Source organism: Orbicella franksi, chromosome 10 (assembly GCF_964199315.1).
Source record: "Orbicella franksi chromosome 10, jaOrbFran1.1, whole genome shotgun sequence".
Lineage (NCBI taxonomy): Eukaryota > Metazoa > Cnidaria > Anthozoa > Scleractinia > Merulinidae > Orbicella > Orbicella franksi.
The window spans coordinates 29,806,687-29,828,659 of record NC_138154.1 but is presented as its reverse complement, the minus strand read 5'-3'; the positions used below and the strand labels follow the sequence as shown (position 1 = coordinate 29,828,659).

At 38.2% G+C, this 21,973-nt stretch overlaps 1 protein-coding gene, 1 non-coding gene and 1 pseudogene across 2 annotated transcripts; all 3 read right to left on the bottom strand.

Annotated features, from left to right (window-relative positions):
- Positions 1 to 6,264: 6,264 nt before the first annotated feature.
- On the bottom strand, positions 6,265 to 11,114 carry LOC145501815 (adenosine receptor A3-like; annotated as a pseudogene).
- A 475-nt stretch (positions 11,115 to 11,589) lies between these two features.
- Trnat-agu (transfer RNA threonine (anticodon AGU)) lies at positions 11,590 to 11,662 on the bottom strand. Its single transcript has one exon. It is a non-coding gene; the product is annotated as a tRNA-Thr (tRNA).
- A 3,374-nt stretch (positions 11,663 to 15,036) lies between these two features.
- LOC145500578 (histamine H2 receptor-like) lies at positions 15,037 to 16,461 on the bottom strand. The gene has a single exon (XM_081480097.1). It carries the CDS (start codon positions 16,261 to 16,263, stop codon positions 15,346 to 15,348), a length of 918 nt encoding a protein of 305 aa, XP_081336223.1. The 5' UTR covers positions 16,264 to 16,461; the 3' UTR covers positions 15,037 to 15,345.
- Positions 16,462 to 21,973: the final 5,512 nt, after the last annotated feature.

Here is a 21,973-nt window from a genome sequence, read left to right as displayed (position 1 = left end):
TATCTGTAGCGCAGTGACTCTGTACTCTGACCTGTGGAATGTGACCTGTAGTTCAGACCCGCCGTGGACAACATTAAGTTACAAATACGACGAACAAGAGAGCTAGTATTTCTGAAATGTGGTATTCAGTAAGAAACTTTCAAACCTGCTATTCCGATGTGCTTGTCTAAACGAACTTGGTAATTCTTTATTCCGAAAGTTTCACACCCTCCCAGTATTCAACAATTTCTTCACTGTGTGGACGTAAAAAAATGCTCAACGAACTGGTTAAACTAAACCACTAAACTGCGGAAAAGGGCAAGTGTAGCGAAACGAGGCGAAAAGCGAACAAGGTCATGAAATGAAAAAACGAAAGCGTATACTTATCTGCGAAGGGGAGCACATCGACGAAGATACTGGTTTACCTTCACAACGCACGATGCTTTCTGACACTAAAATGAACGGGATGTCCTTTGAGACTTCCTTACATACACGATTAAAATTCATTCCACCCGCTAGAAAAGTGTTTGCTGCATCAGAATATTTCATTGAGATTTCTGTGCGTCAAACAATAGAGCATACAATGATATCAATAAAAAAAGTATCGAATAAAGCACGCACTCAGTCGCCAGTTATTTTCTTGTAAAAAAGTACACGTATTTCAAATGAAATTCGTTGAATACTTTTCAAGAAATTGACTCTTGAGGTCCTTTGTGATATCATCAAAACCCCAAGGAAAGACTTAATTTGTGTCTTCGGGAGCTTGAAATTCATCGCCGCGTTTTAAATGCACAACGTGTCTTATTCTCAGTTGTGTTGGCATTTTGCAGAGCCAAGCCCTGAAAACTAAAGGTGTCAGGTGTTTACCATGATAGGCACGAAAAGCGTGCTCGGACTATTCGGTGACAACACTGGGACTTTAAAATTGTGTAAAAGCAAAAATATAAACATATCAAAAATAATTCTGATGTATTTAACATAAATTATGTCTTGAATTCCAAACATGATTTGTTACCACAATGCAAGGATTTGATTTAGAGACAAAACTTGAGGTCCGGAACAATGCTTTTCTCTGACTTTCCCTTGATAAAAGTAAAATTTCTCTAACCAAATAAACAACAGACATAGTAACGGTTTCAAGCCTGCCGTCAGGGGCAGTCCTCCTTTCCACCCATTCATTATGACTGACAAGTTTTGAACAAATCCTTTTTCATAGGGAAAATGTCTTTTTCCTGACCATTTCCTGACCTTTAGCAGGGTGTCTAAATTACTCGAATAGCGAATAGTGTTGAACTGTCACGGATAGTGGCGAATAGTCGTCAAAAGTCACCGCTTTAGTTCAGCACTGATCTGGGTTCGTTGAAACTGATCACGCGAAAAAAAAAAAAAAAAAAGAGAAAAGAAAAAACAACAAAATACGAATGCGAGGTAAGTGCTCTGTGATTAGTTTATCAACTGAAAAGACACAAACGAGCTGCTCTGATAACCGGTTATAAAAACAACAACATCTAAGCTACATCTTGCGTTAATTAGTTATCCAAACAAGCATAAGAATTTCAGTAAATTTATTACCGTTTCTTCTCAGGACTTAGGCTAGGGCCGACAATAAGAAAACAGAAAACACCAGGATAACCTAATAAAGACGTATTTACGCTTTTGCAGCGGTGAAAACAGAAGAAATTACGTTTAGAAACACCTTTTGTACTGATAAGCATCCATGCTTTTTAGCGGGAGAATTGGGTACCAAATTCCCTCAATTTGGCCACTATTTGGCACTATCTGTCCACTATTCGCCACTCTTCGCCACTATTCGAGACTGTTCGCACTATTCGAGACTATTCGTACTATTCGCACTATTCGCTATTCGCGACTATTCGCCACTCGGGTTTTCCAGACAACCCCTTTGGCAACCCTGCCTGTGAATTCGTGTTGTCGGTATTAATTTTCACAACTTTAGCGAGAAACACTTACAATTCTCAGGCAATTACCATTACTGAGAGACATTAAAATCTACTAAAATAAAGTGTATTTGGTCAAGTTCCCTTCATTGATCTCAGTTGAAATGAATTAATACCAAATGACTGGTCTGGCAAAAATATTGGTACGCAAATCAGTAATGACGGATGCACCATTCAGTAACTGTGGAAACCAAGAGAGATTGCATACATTACAATTCTGTTGGAAAGCCGTCGAATTAAAAAGTTGATTTTTCAGCGTAAGTTGTCAACGGCCGCACAAACGTCTATAGAAAAATACAAATTGAAATATATGTTTTGAGACACGTTTCGAAAACGTTTTTTACCATAACTGCAGAAATTCGATCTATCCTTGGAGTATAATCTGTGATTACTGGTTGTTACGTATATACATGTTGAGCATTCAAAAATTGCATATATTCAGAAACTTTCTGATGGAAGACACATTTTGGGGTGCTCTCATATGACCTTTCTCCCTTTAGAATTATGGTCTACGGAGAGAGTGTTTTCGCGATCGCGTGATATGGCCATGCATTCAATGTTTGCAACAATTGCAACAAATGTAATCAATAGATCAGAAATTGAGCGCTTTAATTTGGGCTTAGAAACTTGAAGTTAATTTAAGCTCATTGACATTTGAGGGACATCAAACATCGGAGAATTGATTTTTATTAGTTGTTGCCAAATAACTCAAACTTGATTTCAGCTGCAAGTCATTGTTTATATGTCACTTTTCAGGGAAGGCGCCATCTTGCGGGAGTGAGTGAAATGTTATGCCGGCGGACAAAAATAGGAAAAACCATAGTAATGTCTAACATAATAACATCTTAAAAAGCATTTCCCATTTCATTAAAGAAAGTGTAGTCGGATTTCCGCATATTATATGCCAAAGCTAACTTTAAAACTCATGCAACAAGCACCAAAGTATATTTACGCTCGCGTGATTTCTTCTTCATCTTTCTACTGGCGAAAGGAACCCAGTGAAAAGACAGTCGACTCGATGCGTGTTTTTTACGTATCAAACAGTGAAGTTACATGTAATTCGAAATGAATCAACTTTCAGATCTTCGACACATTGAAGCAGCGATTTTTAGGATCTTAGGATCTTTAGGATCACGCAGAGAATAACTTGACACGAAAATGGAAGTCGACTTCACAGTTATCAAGGGAAGCGACTTCTGATTTTCAATAAAGTTTATCTATGTATGTTAGTACAAGTGACTGCCTAATAGAGGGTGACCTCTTACTACAGGTTTGACTGTATGCCTTTTTGTGTCCTAGTGGACGTCGTCATTTTGGTATAATTTTATCATTGTTTTAATGACGATTCGGCGGCGTCGTTGTCTAAATTTCTTTCGGGATATGTCCGGAAAAGAAAATTGATTTTTGTTTTGTAATTAACCACCTGCAACCTCGTTCCTAGGGTCCTCTCTCTTGTACTCTCTCGACGGAAGAATAAAGAGGACCCTGGGAGCGAGGAGCTGACTTTGGGTAGCCTCCTGCACTTGAATGAAGGTGTATGGGGGTGTATAATCATCATTATCACCATAATCAACTTTATTTATGGAGGGTAACACACAACAGTAATAAAGGTGTATGATGGTATATGCAGGTGAATGGTGGTGAATGATGGTATATGAAGGTTAATGAAGGCGAATGAAGGTGTATGAAGGTGAATGGAGGTGTATGAAGGTGAATGAAGGTGTATGAAGGTGAATAAAGGTGTATGAAGGTGAATGGAGGTTTATGAAGGTGAATGAAGGTGCATGAAGGTGGATGAAGGTGTATGAAGGGGAATTAAGGTTTATGAAGGTGAATAGAGGTGTATGAAGGTGAATAGAGGTGTATGAAGGTGAATAAAGGTGCATGAAGGTAAATGGAGGTGTATGAAGGTGAATGAAGGTGTATGAAGGTGAATAAAGGTGCATGAAGGTGAATGGAGGTGTAAGAAGGTGAATGAAGGTGTATGAAGGTGAATGAAGGTATATGAAGGTGAATGAAGGTGTATGAAGGTGAATAAAGGTGAATGAATGTGTATGAAGGTGGATGAAGGTAATGAAAGGTGTATGAAGGTATATGAGAAGGAATGAAGTTGTAAGAAGATGGATGAAGGTGAATCAAGGTGTATGAAGGTATATGAAGGTGAATGGAGGTGTAGAATGAAAGTGAATGGAGGTGAATGGAGGCGAACGAAGGTGCATAATGGTGAATGAGGGTGCATGAAGGTGAATGGAGGTGTATGAAGGTGAATAAAGGTGTATGAAGGTGAATGGAGGTGTATAAAGGTGAATGAAGGTGGATGAAGGTGTATGAAGGTGAATGAAGGCGAATGAAGGTGAATAGAGGTGTATGAAGGTGAATGAAGGTGTATGAAGGTGAATGAAGGTGTATGAAGGTGAATAACGATATATGAAGGTAAATGGAGGTGTATGAAGGTGAATGAAGGCGTGTGAAGGTGGATGAAGGTGAATGAAGGTATATGAAGGTGTATGAAGGTGAATGAAGGTGGATGAAGGTAATAAAAGGTGTATGAAGGTATATGAGAAGGAATGAAGGTGTGTGAAGGTGGATGAAGGTGAATAAAGGAGAATGAATGTGTATGGAGGTGGATGAAAGTAATGAAGATGTATGAGGGTGGATAGAGGTGTATGAAGGTGAATGAAGGTGTAGGAAGGTGTATAAAGGTGAATTAAGGAGAAAAAACAAGTGCACTTAGCTTCCAAACTTTTTTGTTTTATTTTGCACTGACCAAAGAGGACACCCAGTGCAAACATGCAGGAACATGTATACATTCCTACACTGTAGGTACATGTTCCTAAATACATACATAACTCATTTCTCCATAGCATGTCAATGATATGGGAACTTACAACTGGTATGGCACTCGGGTCATGCTTGTTTTGAATTTGCCAGCTTTCGAAAATGAAAAATGCACAGCTTATGACCGTTTCCATGGAAACGGTCCGTATGGCGAAATCCCAACCAAGAAAGAACCAATCAGACGGCTCGGATTTACCTCAAGACTACCTTGCCATATAATAATTATTATCATTTCATTGTTATAAAAATATTTTTTTATATCCGGCTTACCTTTTCCGTTAATCGCCGAATCCGCTGCTGTTAATATATTAATTCTTTATTTAACGTAGCTCTCTCCTCGGCATACTCAAGGGCAAGTATTTTCTTCGTTCGAACATAATGGCCAACAGCAAACCGGTTACTTTTTACCGGCAGCATAGTCTGGCTCTCTCTTTAGACCAATACAGGTATTTCAAGTTTGGGAATGTCACTTAACTTCGAAAGATCACGAACTAGGCGCTTCTTTTCGTTAAATTTTATCCTGTTATTTTCTATTGTCACTCCAATGGCTGAAACATCCTCTTGAGCAGTGTGTCTGATATGCAGAAGTATTTCTTCTACCAAGTCTCACTTTCAGAGCTTCTGTCCAGGGATTAGATGCTCGTGGATTCGCCAAAAGTTGCTATGGATCGACTTTAACCACAAAAGGACTTAAGAGGATACCATGATGTAATTTTGTGCTGTCACCCGGTTTTGCTCCCCTCGCCTCCTCCTGAAAACATATTGATATAATCGTAAACTTAAGCTTTTATTTTAGCAAATTGCAGCCACAAGGAGGCGTATTTTCTAAAACAAAAAACATACGATTCTTACCGAAGTAATGAAGTATCCAACCTTTATTTTTTCTTCTTCAGCTTTCAGACGGTTTCGAACTTTATTGAAAATAAAGATCACTGCATCCCATCAAGAACTAAAACCAACTCCATATTGCCTCTCAGTCTAGCAAGAAAAGCGCGCTGACATACCAAAACTTTGCAAGTTTTCCTGTTGTGTTTGGCATCGAAAGAAAGGTCTTGATTTCGTCTTTCCCGCTGTTTCAGTCCGAAGCCTTCAGAGACTATCCCATGAGCACCAGAAAGCTTGGAAAAGTCGCATGAGAAGGGCCTGTTTAGTAGTTCCCAGGTTCTTGACAATATACACGGTCAACTACGCCATTCAGGCTTCAATTGCGTGACTAGAAAGTCTTGACAGCTGACCCGACGTGTAGTATTTAAAAAGGTGAAACAGCGATACTTGCTACATCTAATTTTATGATCATAAACAACTCATTTTCTGTATCACTTTGCCCCCCAAAATGCATGAAATCGCATCTTTGGCAACCTGAAATTTCAAAATTTTCCGGGGCAGCACGCTCCCCAACCCCCCCCCCCCCTAAATGGCCTGGCCTTTCGGGCCTCGCTTTAATTTCTACCGCCTGTTCTGCTTTATTGGACGCCTGTGAAAACTTCTCCTAAGAACCCTGATCAGATATCGAGATCCAGAATAGCAAAATAGAGTACACCATGGCGGCTTCATTGTACTGTAAGTACAGCATTGTTCGGAATATTACTTGCATATGACCGTTAAAAGCACTAAATATACACGTCGAAAGGTGAATATGGCTACGAAGATATGGGGTGGGGGGAGCTTCATTACTTCTAACATTACGAGAACTAATACTACAAGGAAGCATCTGAAGAAGGGAGTTCTTAAATTCTGATATTCTGAATGGATAAATTATTACGTTTACAAGCGAGTTGCTGAATTGCAAAAACCTTTATGATACGAGTAGTTATGTTTATGTAAGGGAAATTTCTAATTACACCAAAGTATAGCAACACATTCAGAATCTGAAATGGCAGCCAGGTCAAAAGAGAAGCTGCAGTAATAATAAAGAGCGTTTTTGCTGATCTTGTCTCTCTTACCACGTGATTCCGGTTACCCATCATTGTTTTTTGTTTCTTCCGTACAATAAAATATGCTATACACATCACTAATAGAGGCGTACTAAGAAACAAGATGAGAGAGTACACGTAGTTTTCAAATGCTATGATAGAGAAGTAAAGCAGTAACCTTACAGAAGTGAAAATTGTTGTGAAAATCCATGGCATGGCAACAGCAAATATGTTAACACGAAAGGTTAGAGTTCTTTGACGAAAAGGCCAACCTATGGCGTACATTCTCTCCAAGGAAATAGCGGCAAGTGCGAAGATGGAGGCAATACCAGTAAAAATGTCAGTCAATTGGTACAAGCTGAACCACAGCAGACAATTCGACAGACCCAAGCACAATATTGTATTAATCGCTATGTACAAAGAAACAGTCAGCAACCCAACCAGTAAATCAGCAACAGCCAAACTAATCAAAAGAAAATGAGCGCGCTTGCGAAGTCTCCGCTTGAGAAATATCCAGATGGTAAGGAGATTTCCCACAACGATCACTGTCGCTAATAATCCAAAACACAGGATGTTCCATGAATTAAAGTCCATCACTGAAGGCAATGGTTCCTAGAGATCCTTCTAGTTCGCACCCTATGTGAAGAAAACCAAATTGAAATGAAATTATGCTAGAACTGATAAACTGATTATAGAAACGTTGCATACAACAAATGTAAGCTGGCAGTGCCTCAGTACTTTGTTAATCGTAGGTGAGTGCACAGACTGCACGTCATTAGTCTTCTTCAACCTTTCTTCCCCCCACCCTTAAACTTAAGGTCTAAATCTTAGGAAGGGTTTAGAAAAAAGCAAATGGTGCAGTGCATGTTGCTGCTTGCTGGTCGGTTTTCAAGTACCTCCCACACACGCGCTCTTAGGGCTCGTCATACTGAGAAACGAACGCGCGACAAGCCCTAATAAGAGCGTTTGCAAGGGAGGCTACGTAAGTGTTCAAGCTGTGGTCTAATTCTTTTCCCAGAAATTTTACTTATTATAGTTTGCTATTTATTGTAATGGTTATGATTAATTGGTAACAGGACCTCATGTTGTCCAATTCTGTCTGTAATCATTCTCGTGATTAAACAAATCGGACTCCCGCTTCGCGGTCCTCAAATTTTGTTAACCACGCGTATGATTGCGCACCGAATTGGACTCCACTCAGTTCTGTCACCATTATTTACAGGCTATTTGCTGGTGTTGGACATTTTTAGTAAAGTTATAACTTAAACGATTTCCTTTTAACATGGCTTCCAAAGTCCCATCATGGGACGACAGCAAGCCCGCTGATGCTGACAATAAAACTTGTTCCATTATAAAATTAATTTTGATGTCATTATCACCTGCAATACTTAAATGTAGAAGCAATATTTTAATATCTTGCGGCCACCGACTTATAGTCTAAGTTAACGATGAAAATTGCTGCTTTCAGATATTTGTATTAATTGAGGTAATGGATATTTTGAGGAAGAATTAAAATTAGGCTCCGAGAAGCCGATTTTTATTCCTGAAATGACTGTGTTAAGATTATGCAAATCAGAGGGATACAAAAGGGGCTGCGCTTCTTGAGGTTCGATTGAAAACGCCGGGAAACGAAACACGTCGCACGCTAGGAAAAGAAAGAGGCTGCACGCAGTCTAGATTAAAGTCCCTGTTGAACCGTTTCCCAGCCTCTTCACTTGTATTAAAAACCTAAGCAAGATTTCCACTATTGCCTTACTTTTAATAGACGCTGAAATGGGCGTGAATTTTTAAAATACCTTGTACTTGCGAGAAATAATAGAGAGCGCATGCATCTGCGAAAAGAGTTGAACTTAATCTAATTTTTGCCGTAGACGCAAGCAATCGAAGTATTTTAGTTAGATTTCACTGTATACGTCAATTGATGGCTTTTAATTTGCGAAGTTTGAATAAAAATAGAGGAGATGTATCGACGGCTTGCTTTCAAAGGAGAAGTTGAAGTTATCGTTAAGTGCGTGAAATAACAGAGAGCAGGTATAAAGCCATGCAAGATGTTTCTCGTGCTGAAGTACTGGAGTACTTTATCTCCTTATTTGAGATGTAACGTGGAAACGAAAATGACTCAGAAATGGGAGCAAAACACCTTTGAATTTTAACTGTTTAACTGGCTTGAATGTAAATGCGATGCCGTCAAACGGCAACCACTCTAGCACTGGGAAAAAACGAACAAGTTTTGACTAACCGACAAAACAATGTTTTGCTTAGAGCAATAAAAAGAATCAGTAGAGAAGTTGAGAAAGCCACTCAACCTACCTTGTTAATAGAAGAGTTAGTTCCAAGTGACAGGTCTAAGTGCTAACGGAGAACAGTCTCGCTGCAAAGGTAAATTTCAACTTGAATTTAATGTAAACAAAATGCTCTAGCGATAATAATAATTAGTTGACCAGTTTTCCGTTTCGATTTTCAGCTGTCTGGAATAATAATAATAATAATAATAATAATAATAATAATAATAATAATAATAATAACAATAATAATAATAATAACAAATTGTCATGCTTCTGACCAAACTTTCCATGCAGTGTTCTAAAGAAAAAACCAAGGCCCTTGAGCGTGTTCAAAGACGTGCCACCAAATTTATCTTGAAATGTGATTTAACCTATCCAGAACGTTTAGCTGAATTAAATTTTTTGCTTCTCGAGTTTAGAAGGGAGGTTTTAGATTTGTCTTAAAGGGCACATTGATTTTGACGTCCTATCGTGGCTCATATCATCAAGCCAGAAAATATGAGAAAAATATTCCAATGAATTTCTCAAAGCCGCCAGGAATTCCTCCTTTGTTAATCGGCGGTCTCAGCAAAAATATGGCAATTTGCAAGCGTTGTCGAGATCTCAAAGCTGTCAACAATCAGTGATGTAACCAATCAGATCATGATATCATGGATCAGGCTCTCCCGCCATTTTGTTTTTTTTTTTTTGTCCCAGACTGCTCTCGGCAAGCTCTGCTTGTCCCAGTCCACACTTGAATAGCTGTGCTCGCCGGTTTCTCTTTTCGCCCTATAACCCAATAGGGAGCCTGTTCATAGACTGTAAAGAAATGGCTATTTTGCTCACTAATCAAAATTCCGTATATTATCAGTTTTAATTACGGCAAACGCCAGCCGTATTATATAATATAACCCGGGAGATTATCCTTGCAGAATATTAAGCTGAATTTAGAGCGATCGTCTAGGTGAGGGTACTTCTAACAAGAGCTGTTCTTGGTGACTTACGTTACGACAAACTAAGCGAGAGTCATCTTCGGTCATTTCAGATTCTAATGAAAAGTGTTCTCAGTCCACGCTGCCGGTGGAAACAGATTGGATTTTTGAATGCAGAGAGATTTCTAAACCGTTCTAAAATATTAGGAAATCAAATATTTCTATAAGAATTAATTCCATTTTATTTTCACAATTTTTATTTTATTACAGTTTGATGCTCCTGGATAACATGAATTTTCTATTACAATATAAAAGTTGCCTTTGGCAAAACAGCAATTATATCTAATTTTCTTCAATTTTTTTTTTCTTAAACTAACAGTTATAGATATGTACTCAATTTTGTTACACTACAAAATTCTCTACACGCCTAACTAGATACCTGCTTTGTTCCTGTCTTTCTTGAGATACAGAAACGTCTTTAGTAAAAATGTCAGTCAATGGCAGATTTGCACGTTGTCGTCATTTGACTACAACCACCAGAATTCCTTTCGTTTTTCTTTATTATTTGAATTTTGAATTCCCAGTGGGGTTTAAATAACAATTGCCCTAATTAGCACAAGACACAGAAAAAGTGAAGGATTCTGGTAGTTGTGGTCAAATGACGCCATCATGCAAATTGCCTATTCGGACACCGACCTCACCAGACAATACGCCAGACCCAAGTACGATATTGTATTAATAGCTATGTACAGAGGAACAGTCAGCAGCCCAACCAGTAAGTCAGTAACAGCCAAACTAATCAAAAGAAAATGAGCGCGCTTCCGAAGTCTCTGTTCAAGAAATATCCAGATGTTAAGGAGATTTTCAACACCGATCAATGTCGCTAATAAACCAAAACACAAACTCCACACGATGTTCCATGAGTTAAAATCCATCGTGGAAGGCAACAGTTCATGGAGATGCTTTTAGTGAGCAAAAAGAAATTCTATTATAATTAATTCACCCCTTCTTCTATTCTGTTTGCAGAACACTGAAATGCTTAATAATACTGTATTGGCCTTACTTCACATAGATATCAGTGAATTTACAAGTATTGAACAATAGGCAGTAACAACCATGCATGCTAGATGCAATTTATGTTTCACTAGTCAAGACAGTGATGATCAGTGATGACCGAGGCTGTTGATCATTCTTCCAGATTTGTGTTACAGCAAAACTCCGCATGTATTTATGTAATATTAGTATACATGAAAAAATTACTCAATTCTGATTGGCTGAAAGCCGTGCAGTTCAAGTGTAACACCAGTACAAAAAGTGTAACACCAGTGCAAATTACACATCGTAATTCTGGATTGTGATTGGCTGAAAGACAATAGGAAATTTTCGAAGCCAGTGATATTACGTAAAATGATGACGAAAATTTTGTGCGGAAACTTTGAAAAACATGCAATTTATGTTTCACTAGCCAAGACAGTGATGATCAGTGATAACCGGGGCTGTTGATCATCCTTCCAGATTTGTGTTACAGTAAAACCCCGCATGTATTTATGTAATAATAATATACATGAAAAAATTATTCGATTCTGATTACCTGAGAGCCGTGCAGTTCAAGTGTAACACCAGTACAAAAAGTGAAAGTGAAGAATGATCATCGCAGTAAATTTTCCAATTTAAGCAATTGGAAAGAAGAAGCCTGAAAAAATCAGGGCTTCAACGGGATTCGAACCCGTGACCTCCGCGATACTGGTGCGATGCTCTACCAACTGAGCTATGAAGCCACACATTAGGAGCGAGGTCAATTAATTGGGTTCATATCTTTCCGTGAGGAGTGAAATGATGTGAACTTTATATGAAATAATTCACATATGAACTGCGGTTGTAGATGAAAGTGAAGAATGATCATCACAGTAAATTGTCCAATTTAAGCAATTGGAAAGAGGAAGCCTGGTTCTTCTTTCCAATTGCTTAAATTGGAAAATTTACTGCGAAGATCATTCTTCACTTTCATCTGCAACCGCAGTTCATATATGAATTCTTTCATATAAAGTTCACATCAGTACAAAAAGTGTAACACCGGTTCAAAAAGTGTAATACCAGTGCAAATCACACATTTTCGAAGCCAATGATATTACGCAAAATGATGACGAAAATTTTGTACGGAAACTTTGAAAAACGTTTTTTTGAATGAGAAAAAATGCCTTCAAGAGAGGTCTTCCGGCACTTTCTCCACGGAAATTTTTTCATGTTTATATTATTAATAAGTAATGATACGGTTTTTCTCGTTCAATCTGGAATTAATTTGCACTTGTGAGTTTTTCAAAAAGCTCACTCGTGCAAATTAATTCCAAATTGAACGAGAAAAACCGTGTGATTACCTATACGAACCTAGTGGTGTATTTATTGGAACCTGCTGACAGAAATTTGCTCTTTTTATAGCCAAAAACGTAACAACCTGTTTAACCAAGCAAGATCAAGCAAGCTCTTATATGTACGTGGGTTACAGTTAAATTATGATGAACATTTTAGCCTAGGAGTGTGACTTTGAGATTGCAAATTTACGTTACAAGAAAATACATAACACAATTGTGAATAAATACTGCATATTCAAGGACCAAACGGTTTGAAACCTAGGTTTATTTATTTTTCTGGCAATCAACTCATATATCTCCTTCATAGAAATTAAGAATCTAATTGAAAATCTATTGTAGGGGCCCAGTAAAACGACGAACACTCGGCAGAATAAATGTGAATAAATACTGTATATTCAAGGACCAAACGGTTTGAAACCTAGGTTTATTTACATTTCTGGTAATCAACTCATATATTTCCTTCATAGAGATTAAGAAAACCCACTGTGCCGGCCCAGTAAAACGACGAACACTCGGCAGAATTCGACATAGCAATTTAATCCGGTACTATTACATCGAGACTAATCCGACTCTTCCCCCAACAGAAAAACACACGCACAAAAAAAACTCACGCCCACACCCACTCGCATATCATTCAAATGTTCTACAGTCTCTTGGGACGTCTGGTTGTACACCGACAACGTATGCTGTATTTTTCGTCTTTGTCGGCTTCTACACCTACTTAGCTTAAATTGCCAATGGCAACACCAAGGTACAAGAACCTATTTTGCCAGACTTCAAAACATGTAGCTTCTTGCACGTGGGTTTTTACGGTATTTATGTCTTAAAATGCCAATATGTTACACTAAAGGAGTAGTGATTGAACAAAGCAATATTCAATTATTGATCATTGCAATGCTGTGTACATGACACAATGATCCAGTTTTTGGCCATATTTTGCATCAGAAACCAAGCAGACAGGGTAAATTAATATCAGCTGTATTCAAACAAGAACCAGAAAATGGTGGCTTTTGAAATATATCTCTAAAATATATGTTTCAGTGAAATGTGTTTGTGTGTCTTCTAAGAATAAACCTTTGGTGGTAATCATTCTTGAATATTGAACTAAATAGAGACAACTCCCTGCGAAACAACTTGTTTGACTATATTTACGTACCAGAGCAATAGCCACCTCTTCCTTTATTGTGCATTGGAACATTTAGTTATTGATGTTTGTTTTAATTAGCTGCTTGGGAATTATGCGTTTTTTTACCCTCATTAGTGTTTCTTGAAACTCTTCTGAATGGATCCTTATTGAAGGCTCCAAACATATGGCTAAATAGCTGATAATTAAAATTTAGGAGAGAAAAATTACTTCTTTCGGTGCTATTTAGGAGTTTTGACTTTATTGCACTGAATTACAACCAGCATCAATTGAAACAACAGAAAGGATTTTACTCAGTCCCGCCACTACTCTGTGCATTATTTTTTCATCCTGTTTCACCCTTTTCACTTCTCACTCCACACACAGGTTATAACTTCAGTTTACTTCTAGTTACGTTTAAGCATCCGTTTGTTTGTTTATGTTCCAATTTTCTAGTCAGAATTTTAGAAATGATAGTTAAGTCAGTGTCATCGCTTCAGCATGCATTGCGTGCCGTTCATTGTTACTGGTAGGAAAAATGAGGATGTTATGAATGGCACTAGCGCTGGCCATGATACTGTTGCCCAGGTTAGTAAACCACGAAGTCGGAGGTTTGATCCAGCATGGCGTCTTTGTCTTGCATATATAACAAGGAGAATTTGTAATACACTTTTCATTCTTACCGTAATTTATAAACCACTAAGCAATTTACACTTTACTTTACTTTCTATTACAAATGGAGCCCAAAGTGAACTGAAGATATTAATGATTCATTTAGAGTTACTTTTACCAGCACTTAAATGTATGCACAGTACTTGGTCTTTGTATGTGTTTCTGTGCCTTGTGTTTTAATAAAACGTTCATTGTCTAATGCAGAATTTTTGGCTGATAAAATTTAATTTCTTCTAATATCCTATTTTAATTTGACATTAGGACGACAGCAGGTAGCTGCAAGAAATTGCATTTATCTTGTACTTAAAGGTTTTGAGGTAACAATCAAGCATGACCTAGCAGAACAAGATTCCGTTTCACCTTATATTTACTTTGAAGTCAAAATTTGCATATGTAGAAACTTAGGCTCGACTTTTAATGACCGTTCGGGAAAAGAGACTGGACTCGAAAGAGCAGCGGAAATCGAATCTTGTACAATCGTCAATTTTATTTTTTCTTCAAAATATTTCGAAGACGTACCACCTGTTCAGTTACTAGAAAAAAAAAAGGCAATGGGAGTTTAAGAAACTGTTAAGAACATATTAGGCAATAAATTATTTCTTTATAAGCATTAGTGCCATGCTTTTTTCGCATTCTTTCGATTTTACTTCTATGCCGCTCAGTAAAACGTTTGGCGACAATTTTTAACATAGTTTTTTGGAAGTTTGTTGATTGTATATAGTTAATGTGTCAATGCAAATTAATGGATTTATGAGACGTAACTGTAGAAAGCCTTCACTCTACTCTTCAGAAGGTTTTTTCTAGTCTGGAACCCAATGAAACACACACACGCACACACTTAACACACACTTTATTTCAATTGAATTTAAAAGTTAATAAAAATGCAAAACTGATCCACTGGTAGTATTGTGCTATAATTTGTACACCTCTCGTACTACTGTATCAAAATCTACGCAAACAACTAACATATAGGAATTTTGAGGCTTTGATAAAAGGACAAATTATTGGTGTATACATGACGCGAACTAGCCTCACCAAGAACGTTATGATGTTTACCAATAAATTGTCTTGCAAGTAATCAATTATTTCTAATTCAATTTCTCGAAACAGACTGATCATGGATTGCACAGTAACATTGAACTTAGCAGCCACTGACTGAGCTAGAAAGAGAAGGCAAACTTTCAATTTTTGGATGTGGTAAATCTACTTAAAGTGTTTTTTTATTATCATTATTACCTTGACTGTTAATGCTTGCAACACCGAAATAGACATGAATTTACTTTCCATCTAATATTTGCTAATGATTGGAAATGTGTAATTCTTGAAAATGATGAAACTGACCCTGTCTCCCTTGATGCATCGGCACAACTTCATTTCTTCTTTCACGATGGCACACATGCGCACAACAAAAAAGCATCTGAAGAACGGCGTTCTTAAATTCTGTTATTTGGAATGGATAAATTATTACGTTTACAAGCGAGTTGCTAAATTGCAAAAACTTGATGATATGAATAGTCATGTTTATGTGAGGCAAATCTCCAAGTACACCGCGATTTGCCAATAGGTTCAGAATTTGAAATGGCAGCCAGGTCAAAAGAGAGGCTGCAGTGATAATGAACAGTGTTTTTGCTAATTTTTTCTCTCTTACCGCGTGATTCTGATTACTCATCATTGCTTTTTGTTTCTTCCATACAACATAATATGCTATACACATCACTAATAGAGGCGTGCTAAGAAACAAGAGGAGAGAATACAGGAAGTTCTCTGGTGTTATGATAGAGAGGTTAAACAGTAACATTATAGAAGTGAATATTGCTGCCAAGATCCATGGTATGGCAATAGCAAATATGTAAACACGAAAGTTTAGAGTTCTATGACGAAAAGGCCAACCTACTGCGTACATTCTCTCTAAGGAAATAGCGGCAAGCGTGAAGATGGAGGCAATACCAGAAAAAGGGTCACCGTAACCGTATATGAACGCCAACGTTACCGGCATTACTTTGCCAGGAGTTGCCGCAATAGCTATGTACAGAGGAACAGTCAGCAGCCCAACCAGTAAATCAGCAACAGCCAAACTAATCAAAAGAAAATGAGCGCGTTTACGAAGTCTCTGTTTCAGAAATATCCAGATGGTAAGGAGATTTCCGGCAACGATCAATGTCGCTAACAATCCAAAACACAAACTCCACACGATGTTCCATGAATTAAAATCCATGACGGAGGCAATGGTTCCTGGAGATGCTTCTAGTTTGCACTTCTATAAAGAAAAAGAAATTCGAATGTAAGGAAGTAATGATTAATTGATTATAGAAACGTTGCATAAAACAACTATAATCAGACGGTACCTCAGTACCTTGTTAATCGGGAGCTTGGTACCCAGACTGTAAATGTATGTCCACGATCCTCTTAAATACCCCTCCCACCCCCTCCCCACCCCTCCACTTAAGGTATAATTTGTAGGAAGGGTTTAGAAAGTAAACAAATGCTCTAGTACATGTTGCTGCTTGTTGGCTGGGAAGTTCTGAAAGACTGGGAAACGACACTTTGGATACGTTTTTTTCCCGGGATTGTTTAAGAACTAAAACGATCCCAGTAAATAGTGAAACATTTAAGGTTACAGTATACCTTCAGGTCAGCAATTTTCTTCAAATTTATATTTTTGGGTCAAAGTAGTGGTCGAAGAATAAGGCCGTCGATAAAACCAGGAACATGGAACATTCCGAAACATTCCAGAACGTTCCGGAACATCCCATAAACATAAAAAAAAAAAAAAAAAAAGAAAAATGAACGAAAAATGAAAGTGACTGCAATGAGTGAAGGTTCCTCTTCTTTCCCGCCAATTGCGTCACGTCGCTTTTCAGCACTCTGTTTTTCAACACAAACATGGACGATTCTGACGTTGAATGCCAGGTAATTCATTGCGTCTCCTTTTTTGATCCCTGATTTCTTCAACATTTGAGGTGTTTGTCTGAGCGTCATACTTTTGCTTGTTAAGTCAGTATTCATAGTTTAGTCCCTATTCCATCTTCACGTTGCTATTTATCATGCCCAGTTTTCGCTCCGCTCCGCTAGGAACTAAGTGCAGACTCGACCTTTCTGGAAGCCCGAGTAACAAGCAAGTTACTATTAATAAACTAGAGGTAATCAAAGATTTATAGAGCAGCGCGTTCACGCGCGGTTTTCGCATGTCTGGTTTACTTTGGCGGTGTTCGAATGGCTCGATAGAAAACTTAGTTTGATCGAATGTCAGATAACGATCTGCACGTGAAGTTGAACTAGCGATGAATAGATTATAGCCTGCGGTAAAAGTATTTTTAATTAATTAAGTATTAACTTGTACCTGACAAACATTTTCCAGGAGATGCATTTGAACTGTTGGCGACACCTGGAATTCAATTTCAGATCGCCAACACTTGTAACAAATATTTCTAGAGACAATAAAGTTTTGACCAGCGACCCCGCAAGACAGCGCGCGCGTCGCCAAATGTTTTTAAATTTTGTGTTTGTATTTGTTTACAATGTCATCAGAGGTCGAGCAGTCCAAACTAGTTTGGACAAGAAACTCGATACCAAAGAGTTTCTATGTCTATCTCATGGAGAAACTATTTCTTCATGAGAAATCGTGTATACGCATATCTTTGTATTGACGTAATGAATTGAATAAAGAAATCACACTCGTGTACCCATACTTTTAAGTCTAATTAAGGAGTTCGAACGCCACCACCTTAGTTTTCCGTGAAGAACGAAATCTGGGAATAAAGAACAGCACGTGATTAAACTGACGGTGAACGACTGGAAGGAATGGATTACTCTTCTTAGTTGCTAGCCTTCACTCATTGCAGTCACTTTCATTTTTATTTCTTTTCCCTTTTTTTATGTTTTTTTTTTCTATTTTCCGAGCCGATACCAGTTTATTTTGTTTGATTTAATTTTTTAAAATTTTATTTTACATATTTTTCGCGTAATTATGATAATTATTCGATGTTCCGGGATGTTGCGGAATGTTCCATGTTCCTGGTATTATCGACAGCCCGAAGAATAATCTCTAATTCCTGAAAAAAAAATTTTTGAAAAAGACTAAGTATTGGCGGAGAAATGGCGGTTTTACGTTTTCGCGGGAAGTAAAAGTTTACATCTTGATTGACAGCCCTATGGCGCGTGTGCAATCAACCGAGACGAATTGTCACGAATTGACTACTCATCAGTTGATCGGCTTTGTTGTTCTGACCACCAAGCATTTTTGGTATTAGGTCTAATTCTATTAAGTTATAAGTGGATGTTACTAAAACTGGTAACGGGGAACGGGGAACGGGGAACGGGGAACCGCGAACGGGAGTCGGGGAACAAGTGTACAGTGGTAACCCGCGTGAAAATTCAACATGGCGGACGAAAGGAGAGAAAAGGGAACAATTTGGGGAAATAAGAGGAAGTGTTACGGTTTTTAACGTGAGTTTCTACCGGCTGTCCCACCAGATCATGGCCCAGTACGTTCTTGTTTGAGCAGAGTCCGATTGGTACTGGGATAAACAAAGCATGAAATGGCGCCTGGGGTGAAAATCGAATCGGTATTATCCTGTGTTATCACAAGCTACGTCCGCCAATCGGTCAGGCCACAGTCTTTCTTACATAGAATTTCAAGTCTTCATAGTCTACTTATATCTTCTCACTTTGTGCGCGAGCTGTCATATCAATATTTAAAAATAGCAACACGCAATATGATATCGAGGACAAGTGACATAACACATGAGCATCACTGAACGTGGGTCGTCCGCCGTCTTCGCATTTGGAAGCTAGAAAGGCGGCCCTCTTCGGAGATCGGCAAGTCAGCTGGCAAATCAGGTGAGCAGCAGATAAATAACCTGTGGCCTTGCCGCTTTATTAAAGACAAAATATATGAAGAAACGAGCAAGGAGTATTCCACAATAATGCTAATGTTGGTGAAAGATGACCGCGGAAAAGCGACTGCGTGACACGCGGTATGTTTTTAGATGACATGTTGTCACGTATCAGACGGAAAACACTCTTTATTCTCTGTCTGCGTTTTGTACCCAGTCTGCAGTCTGTGTTTTGTACCTAGCCTGCATTTTGTACCCGGTCTGCAGTCTGCATTTTGTACTGACCGATTGGGGTAGCATGTGATAATACCGATTCGATTTTCTCCCCAGGCGCTATTTCATGCTTTGTTTTTCTTAGTTCCATATTGGACTTTGAGGCACAGCCGATAGAAACTAAAGTTTACAACCGTAACACTTCCTTACATTTCCCCAAATTGTTCCCTTTTCTTTTCCTTTGTCCACCATGTTGAATTCTTAGGCGGGTTACCTCTGTACAGTCGTTCCCAGGCTCCCGTTTCCCGTTTCCGTTACCTGTCTTAGTAACATCCGTTATAAGTAAAGGTAGACCACGTTAAAAACATGGACCGGTTCGAAAAAGCGAAAGCAGCGAACAACGAGTGAAAATACATCAATGAGTGAAGATGCGAAAGTTCATCACGAGGATGAAGCTATAGCTATCGTATAAGGCGGGCAAAAAAATCGAGGGAAGAGAAAAGAAAGGTTAAAAATTTGGGAACTTGACAGCAATAACAGGGATGTTGACAGAGACTCCGATGAATCCATATCGACGAATCGTTGGACTCCTTGATACCCATTGAAATATTATCCATGCACAGTTGACCACGCAGAGTTGCTCCGCCGCACTTTCTTTTATTTGTTTTCTTCGCCCAGCCACTCTAGCGTTCGTAGCGTTTGTTCGATTGCCGTCAAATTTAGACAATAGCTAGCTTAACATATAAACTACAAAAACGTGTCTGCGAATTGTTAATTTCAAAATATGTTTTCTTCGAGAGCGATTTTTGTATGATCACTCTGCATTTTTTTAATCCTATTTCGAAAATGTTCTGTAACCTTTTACTGCAATTAAATATGGCAAAACGCAGACAAGTTTTTTAAGCGCTTTGGGCCCTGAAACCGAGGAAAAAATGAAATTGGCGAAAAACAAAAATCGCTTTGACTTGTAGCTCTCGAAAGTTGATTCGGGCGCTCGCATTTAGTGGTCGTGAAAAATTCGACAATTCATTTTATCTCAAAATTCTTGGAATAGTTTGATAGCCAGTTCTGTAACCTTTAATTTGATATGGGGGTTTAGGCATCTACCTCTTAAACTCTACGCGCTACATCGCTTGCACGCGAGACACCCCTGAAGGTATACCGTAACCTTAAAAAGAGCTACTTTGTGGTTTTCGCCGTTAGCATTTCTTTGTATTGCTCGATTATTTCTGAAAAGGTAGTTAGCTCGTTTTTTTTTTTTTTATTCCAGATGCAAACTAGATACAGAAATGAAAACTAAGGTAGGAGAAAAGAGAGATACATCTGGAAAAGGAATTAGCTTAGAGGTTATCCCTATGTGAAAACTCCGATAAAAAAATAAGTTATTACAATTAAATATTTGAGTACAATTTGAGCTTGGATTTTAATAACCGTTGAAGGTTATCAGCTTCCACTACATCTCTTAGTAATTCATTCCTTAAATTTCAACAATCCTAATGAAAAAATGATGTTAATATATAACTTATATAATACAAACATTAATAATTAAGTCTTGCGGGTTTGACTCATAAAGTTTTTTCCGGATGGTTAACTTTTGTAGACCAAGTTGTTTCGAAACAAAAAAAGTCTTAACATCTCAAATAGTAAAAACCAAAAACTATCTTGTAACACTCAACTAAAGATAAGTAAGTTCTACGGTCGGACAGAGTAGCCATTTATTTTGCAGCGTGCATCGGTCTTCGTAGGACATTTCTCCTTTGCGTTGATTTAATGCAAGTCTTGCATGATGCTCTTCTCAAGAGCATATGTCCTTGGCAATGTACAGATAGGGACCGCGTATTCCGAGATTGGCCGTGCAAGAGATTTTTACAGCATGGAAAACCTTTGCATTAGACAGCGGTGCCTAAAGAGTGTTTGATAGAACCTAGAGTTTTGTTCGCTTTATTCACAGTCATACTAAAGTGATTACCCCATGAGAGACCCTCATGGCTGTTAATATATTCCTTTTATAAAAAATAGCCATTTGAAATTTAGTCATTTTCGTTTCACTCTTTTATGTACCCTGTAGTTCGGCCAAAGACGTTAACGACTTAAGGCAGGATATTGCCGTTACTAAAGAACAGGGAAGTTGCCTCAGCACACATTGCAGGCAATAACATTATTTAGAGGTCTTTATTTTCGTGGTTCTGTTTTCCAAAATTTTGATTATTCGTAATATAGGAATCGCTGAAAAGGTGTTGCACTTTACTATTAAAGTGATAACTGAAATAATTTTGGCTTCGAACGTCCCGTCTTTTACATAGGACGACAGCACGCCCTCTGGTGCTGACAAAAAATCCTTTTTTTGATTATTCGTAATATAGGAATCGTTGAAGAGGTGTTCCACGTTATGAAATAATTTCGGCTCCCAAATGTCCCGTCTTTCACATAGGACGACAGCACGTCCACTGCTGCTGACAGGAAAACCTTTTTTTAATAATCGAAAATTAATTTGATGTCGTTATCAGCTGCAATGCTGAAAGGCATATTTTGACATATTGAGGTCACTCACGTTTAGTCTATTTAGAGATAAAAATTGCTGCTTTCAGATATTAGTATTTAACTGAAGTAATGTGTATTTCGACCAACAATCAAAATCCCAGTTGGACCGTTTCCCAGCCGCATTATTTTTCATTCTTTCGCCATAAAACCCTAGTAAGCGAGATTTCCACTATTGCCTTATTTTACGTGCTTCAACGGGCGTGAAGTTAATGGTTTTGTCACTGTGTTACTTTACATACCTAAATGGGGGTAAATTGTGATGGCTTTTACGGGTTTTAAATTAAAATAGAGCAAATGTACATTTGTATCAACGGCTCGCTTCTTTGCCGGGAAAAG